The following is a 7,426-nucleotide window of genomic DNA, read 5'->3' on the forward strand; positions in this document are numbered from 1 at the left end:
ACAATGGGTGGATTATTCACGTACACTTTTGCATCCCACGTTAATAATCATTAGCGGATTGAATTTTTGGGTTGAAATACACGTTTATCGAATGATATATGTGAATTGTCTTCACTGTATTTATGTGAATTTAAAGGAAATTCTAAGGTAGTATTGGGGATGATTGTCATTAATGGATATGTAGATTCTCATAGTGGTTTTGATATTCACGACTTGTCTCAAACAAGAGAAAGCAACAGATATCTTATTATAATTTTTTTATAGATATTCACGATATATTTTCTATGGTAACTGAGTTCATGAACTATGGCCAGCAAGCTGTATAGTTCATGTTTATTTGTGTTGTTTGATAATCAAATCCCTAGCTCGCTTGTATTATTTAACTTTGTGTTACAACGTCTAAAGAGAGTGCAGAAATGGTTTCAAATGAAAACACCTAAGGAATACTTTAAAGCATTAAACTACCCTTAAAAGGAGTTGTGTTTTTGCTTTTCTTCTTTCCCCCTTTCCTTTGTTCTTCATTATCTTTTTTCCTGTCAGCAATGATGGCTATCCATATCTATATATATTATCATGAATACATCTCTTATTTTTTTAATGTCATTGTAGTTATCTCCTCAACCATTGATTTGATAGGATGAGTACATTAATTTATGATTAGGTAAATCATATTTCTAAGATAAACATGTATCCCATGGTAGGTAGAAGTGTTTTCTTTTTTATTCTGTTAATACTTAATGTGTTACAAAGATTGAATCACTACATTTATACAATAATAATTTAAAATTTTCAATACTACAATTTGTTAGGTTAATGCATTCAAATATAATCTGAAGAATATCAACCGGTTCGATATGCTAAACCGGTTTGATCATTAATATGATCGCTCATTTGTATGTAAACGAGTCAAAATTACCACTATAGTTTGTATGATGACTTACACTTGGTTCCTTCTAAAATTACAGAAACAATTGAAATGGCCTTATTTATAGTCCAATCATAAGTCAAGTCATCAATGTTTTTTTGGTGCATATCATGTCATTTGTGGTTTCACATATGTAAACCAAATTTAGAGAAATATGTAAAGATTTAAAGCTGTGAGAACACATTTTATGAAGCAAAAGAAGATTTGCTCAAAGTGTTTTCACATTTAATTAGTAGTCTCTTGATAAGATTGATGACATTGACTATCAGCCTATAATATTTAGGGATAATATTTAGTTTATGTTATTAATTGACCAAAAACATTGTATCACATTTAAAACGGTAAAAAAAAATATGTTTCAAAAGACATACATTGTTTTTGAAGATGGCATGCGTGCAAATGAACCCACAATCCATTGTGGAAAAAGTAAACTCCTAATGACTAGCTAGTGAAATGAGTGATTACTTAATATTATCCTGAGTAATAGACTTGATTTTAATAGTCAAGTGACATCTTAATTAATATGTGATTTATTATAATGGGTGTTGAGTGGTGGTGTTTGGTTTGTGTTTATAAATAATTTAAGGGTTAGTGGGGAACTGTATAATTGATCGGTTTTAAGGCAACAAAGTGGGAAAGTAGCTATGCATAAATCTTTAATATATATCAAAATCTGTAATATATTCAAACATAACACAACTTAATAAGACTCTTAACATAATGTTGCAAATAACTTGTTACACTAAAGATTGTAATATATTTCAATTTGCTTGAACATGATCGAGATTATCAAATATTTCCAATGGTTTTCTACCATAATGTCTGGCCTCATGTACATTAGGTGTAATTTATCTAGTTGGTTAGTAGGATCTTGGCATGACCTCATAGATTTTTCAATAACAGATCATTCTCATATAATTAAAATGTAAATGTCAGTCAAGAAATGTGAGATGCAATATCCATGCATGAAACTAAAACATGAACACAAGCATTACAAAATATATTATAAGAAACAAGATTATAAAAACAGTTAGCATCTAATGAACTCATATTTTTATCACAAGACTCTAAAACCCTATTTCAAACTATAACCCTAATATACAAAGTAAAACTTATTACAACATCTGGAGTTTGAAAATAACTTGGTTATCAACTAAATCCAAAATGCCAATATCAAAAACTGAATCATCTTCATGCGAACTCTTACGATCTTTTGTACCAATATTCAAATCCAAACTGATCATAGGTTCTTTTCCATCATCCTCAGCGGTTTCTTGTCCTTCATTTTCGTTGTACTTTCGCCTTGAGCTTGGAGAACAAACCCTCGAAATCGAACTGCAGCTTTCACAGCTGAAAATAACAATGGCATCATTGAGAAGAACCGTCTCGCCACTACTTAGTGTGATTCTTCCATTCTTGAATATTTTCTTGATGCCCATTTGGGATTGGCAATCAACTTGCTCAACATCTTCCATGAAGAACACGCGGTTTGTGTTTTCTTGTACGGCTTCAATGAATCTTTCAAGATAACTCTGGCCATGTTCGTCTCGAGCGCGTTTGTTACTTACAAATTCTTGATCATCATCGTCTGTAGAGTCGGCTCGTGTTGCTGAAAACCTGCTCAACCCCATCTGCACAAAGTTGTCCCTTGATCCAAATACAACTCTGGCCAACTCTCTTGCTATCTTTTCTTTTCCATGGTTGTCAGCACCTAAGAAAGACAACCATGTTTCTTCTTTCCCTTTTCTTCCCATTGTACCAGACCTGCATTGGAGGATTGTTCTTACTATTTCTGGAATGATCTCTCTTTGCCATGGTGCAACTCTCTCCAATGCATTGCTTAGAATCTTTACATTCTCAGAGTTCATTTCTTTGAACTTGTGCATGTAGTATTGATGATCATTATCCTGATCACTAGCTTCACTACAAGAAGCCGAATTTGGACTAGAATTCGGATTCGATAAGAGTTCTGGCATGAGGGTTTTCTGATTGGACTCTTCATGATAACATTCACCACCCATGAAAAAATGATGTTCTTTAGGGATGTTGGATTCTAAAACTACTGGCCAAGTGAGATGTTGTTGGTGATCAAGCGAACTATAGATTGAGCTCCATTTCTTGCAAAGATTCCCAGCATTTTCGCATTCCTGCACAACACATTAATTTATCATATTGTTTTAGATCATTGCTAAAATATTAGTTTATTAGGGTTTTTAGCCATTTGTATAATATACCAAGAGCCTAACTAACCTGATCCTTGTTTGTTTGTCTTGTGTTTTCTTCTTTATATTGCTGCAGCCATGAAGGCATAGTGGACGACACATGAGTGGCAATAAACTCGCTTGTTTGAGTCTCTCGCATTAAGTTAACCGAACACTCCCCACAACAAGATAGCAAGTTCTTCTCATTTTCTGAATTGTTACAACTAATGAAATAAAACCCACCATGAATATCAGTTTTGTTTAGCATGAAATCATAATATCTAAGGAAAAAGTATAAAAATAAGTTGAAGTCTTTACCTTTCAAGATTGAGAGTGAGGTCCAAATTAGTAGCAATAGGAAGTGTAAGAGGACACAGATCCCATAGATTTTCAAGTGAAGGGTGACCTGTTTTGCACCTCATGTATGTTTGAGAACTGGCTATTCCCATCAACCACACCTTCCCAGTATCAACACCAAACACGAGCCCACTAAGCTCCATGATCAAATGTTCCATTGGAGAATGGTAGTAGCATCCCTTGCGCTTTCGCTCGCTGTTCTCCGACCAGTAATTTGAAATCCATTTTAGATCACCTAAATACAAGATCACTCCTCTACCAACAAAGCTTTTTACTAGACACTTAATTTCCCTAATTTTATCTTCAACATCTTCCCTTGAAATATGATTTAGTGAGTGTAAAGGAAGGCTTACAAACTGCATGAACCTAAAATTCATGTTGTTTATGGTTTCAAATTTCTCTATAACTCCTTTAACTATAGCATCAGCACTAGCTAAACACTCTCTTATAACAACAATATTCTTTCTCTTCTTATTCATCATCATTTCTATAACACTCATGACATCTTCATCTTGGGCTTTGGCTAAAGGTTTGGGTTTGATGTTCTCTTTTGATTGAGAGAAACTGACGGGATTCGGGGAAGAGACCGATATCTCCATTTGTTCGATGTTGTTTTTGACTTGGGTGCTAGAAAAACCGGCTTCTCGCATCACTCTACTCACACTAGGATCATCTAAGATGGATATAACAAGTTGTTCTATTTCTACTTTAAGAGCTAAAATGGGTTGATGTTGGTTTTCAATCGAACCACGTCTTTGGTGAGCTTGAGCGCGCTTGAAGGCCGCCACCAAAGCGTTGGAGAGAGAAGGGTGGTGAGATTGATTAGGGTTTAACATGATAGGGCTTGATTGTGAGGTAGGGAGGCGGTTTAGGGCCACGTTGAAACAAAGCTCAAGAGCTTTACAATGAAGAGGGTGAGAATTTGGTTGCAAACAAGCCTTCCTGAAAAGACTTGTTGGCGATGCCAGCATCGCACTGGCAACATGCAACGGCGTAACTTGAGCATGGCCACGCCGTCTAGCAAGGCCAAGAGCTTGCTTCACGACAATCGCAGCTTCAGGTGTTAGAGTGTGTTGGATGGTGTAGGTTCCAGCCCTCATGGTTCCCTAGGGTTTTTTTGAAGATTTATGAAAATATGGTAGTATGTAAAATATGGTTATATTATCATGTGGTTTATTTTGGAAGTTGGTGTGTTGCTGCATTGGCAAGTATGGTATGAGGTTTATAAGAAGGGGAGTAAAGAAGTAGTGTGAATCAAGTGTGGCTTTTATGCTTTTCTTGTAGTTGTTAGTTTTGTATGTGAAAGTGGAATGCATGTGAAGCAAAGCATCTCTGTCATAAAAAGACTAATTCATCCTTTAAACACTATTGTAAACTGGATTATAACGACAGCCTTTCTATCTATATCTTCTTATTTTTTTTCCTCATTGTTTTTTGTTCCATTAAGATTGTTTTACCTTAATCAATAAACTAACTAAAATCAGAAATCGATAATATTTGTCTTGAATACATCAAAAGACTTTTGATTAATAATTACTTAATTCGGATGTTATAGTGTTGTTATTTTTTTTAGAATGACAAACAAAGCACACCAACGATTGCATATAGCAATGGTGACACGGCCCACAACCTATTCTCAATGAGGATCCAGGATTTTTTTCCTATCGGTTTACCTTTTTTTGGTGTTCAAATTTCACACAACCAACGCTAAATTTTTGGGGCCGGTCGGGCCTTGTCAGAGAATACTATATAATACGATACCATAATAAAACAATATGTTAATTTAAAACACATGTAAGGTCATTAAAAAAAAAGAATTAGAATAAATTGGTTGTGGATGCGTGATGTGTAAATAGGTCTGAAAATAATCAGAAGCGAAAACGTTCTTTTTTTTAGCTATTAAAAACACCAACTAAATACACAATAATGATTTACGAAAAAGAAAAAAAAAGTTACCAAAATGAGATTTAGAAAGAGTTAAACTTGAGACATTTCAAATAAAACCCAAACTAATAGCACAATGATTGTTTACCAAAAAGAAAAATATATGTAATCAAAATGGGCATTTGAAAGACTTGATCTTAAGATCTTTCAAGCTTCAAAAGATTGAGAAAGTTTTAAAAGAGCTTACCACTACACGATCTTAAACCTTTTGATATGAGTTAACTTCTAAAAATCTAATGGGTTCACTAATACTTTTTATATATCCTTTTAACGTAAAATTTAAAAATCAATGGGTTCCCATGCATGAACCCATTCTAAATCCGCCCCTGCCTATTCCAGGGGAAACTCACTGCCTGAAGACCGACTATGATAAAACCCCAGCTTGCACTCGACATTTTTATCATGAATGAGACTTGAACCGGTGACATTCTCTAGAGAAAGTCAGCGGGATATCGCTGAGCAGTGCTCCTTTAATAATTAGGATGCTATAGTAGCTTTTATTTTATTTTTCTGTCTGTATACTTGTTACAATAATTGTTGTTATTCTTGCCTTTTGCTTTTTTCCAATTATTTTCTCTCCTCACTTTATCTCTCTCATCAAACCAGAAAGGTGAAAATACATAGAAAATAATGGAAGTTGGACTGCTTTAGACTGATAATGTGAAGTTATAGATCCAAGACAATAGCTTCCCCTACTTTCAAGCAAAAGATCATGTATATAAATAAAATAAATTAAAAGGAAATAGGCAATCTTTATCTGGATAGTGACCATATTTAAAAGGGAGTGATATGTAATTTTCTTTTTCGACTAAAGACTGCCTGCAAAAGCTACAAGCTGTGGAAACTTTGTCCCCCCTTAACTATCTTTATTTTGCAAAATGCCACCCTTCACTTTCTCTTTTTTCAAAAGCTTTGTGGTATAGAAGCTTGTCTTGGTTATAGATTCTATGCCGATCAAAGAGAAAGGAACAAAAGCTGAATTGCCTTTAACACCACTAATTTATTTACCCGCCACTTGGATATCAATATTTGAAAATATACGTAAGTGATATAAAATAATTAAAATTATGTACCATTACGTATATAGCTTATTCATCAAATGGTAACATCGGTTCAAGGCTTGTAGTAGACACAATTAGTGTATTAATTTACTGTTCAAAAAGAAAAATAATTGCATTTATGTAAATACAAGTTATAATATGACATTAAACTCTCATAATACTAATACAAGTTTTAAGATAAAAGTATAAATGTCTAAAAAAAAGGTATATTTGCTATGGTGATTTTTGTTTATAAATATGATATTGTATCAACTTTTAAAAGGATATATGAAAATATGCCTAAACAATTTGTTACAAGTAAAACTTGAAAATAGTTATTATATAAAACTATGTATACACATAAATTAAAGGGAAAACATATTTTAAGAGAGAAATTCCAATTATATCCCTTCAAAATTTAAATTCCTTATTTGTTCCCTTACTAACTCGCCGTCGCCTCTACGTTAGGAGTTCGAGACGACATGTTTATTAGCTCGCCGTCTTCCCGCCATGTTAGCTCAAAACTCGTCATGTCACCGTTATGTTAGCTCAAAACTCGTTGCCTCCCCATCATGTTAGCTCAAAACCCGTCGTCTCCCCACAATGTTAGCTAAAATAATTATATCTTATCTTACTAAAAGCATGGATCCTAAACTAATTTAAAAAATATTTAAATATTTTTAATTTTATTGGTTTTTAAATTCTTGTGTATAGAATTTTAGATAATAAAACGATTAAGAAAACTAATGTATATCAGCAAAATCATTTTATGTACGTTGTTTAGATATAATTTTTTAAATAACAAAATTTATTAAATTTAATGTTTAAGCTAACATAGCTGGGAGACGACGAGTTTTAAGCTAACATGGTAGGGATGCAACGAGTTTTGAGCTAACATGATGGTGAGACGACGAGTTTTGAGCTAACATATCGGGGAGGCGACGAGTTAAGAAAAATGT

The 7,426-nt window shown here is 33.6% G+C and overlaps 1 protein-coding gene across 1 annotated transcript; it reads right to left on the minus strand.

Moving 5' to 3' along the window:
* Nucleotides 1–1,898: 1,898 nt before the first annotated feature.
* LOC143619984 (protein SMAX1-LIKE 3-like) lies at nt 1,899–4,943 on the minus strand. The gene is made up of 3 exons (XM_077091795.1): nt 3,445–4,943; nt 3,176–3,350; nt 1,899–3,072 (listed from the first exon to the last, which is right to left on the minus strand). Exons 1-3 carry the CDS (start codon nt 4,581–4,583, stop codon nt 2,041–2,043), a joined length of 2,346 nt encoding a protein of 781 aa, XP_076947910.1. The 5' UTR covers nt 4,584–4,943; the 3' UTR covers nt 1,899–2,040.
* Nucleotides 4,944–7,426: the final 2,483 nt, after the last annotated feature.

The sequence above is a fragment of the Bidens hawaiensis genome, unplaced genomic scaffold (assembly GCF_021521415.1).
Source record: "Bidens hawaiensis isolate Kalapana, Puna unplaced genomic scaffold, B.hawaiensis_p1.1 tig00002525_1, whole genome shotgun sequence".
Classification (NCBI taxonomy): domain Eukaryota; kingdom Viridiplantae; phylum Streptophyta; class Magnoliopsida; order Asterales; family Asteraceae; genus Bidens; species Bidens hawaiensis.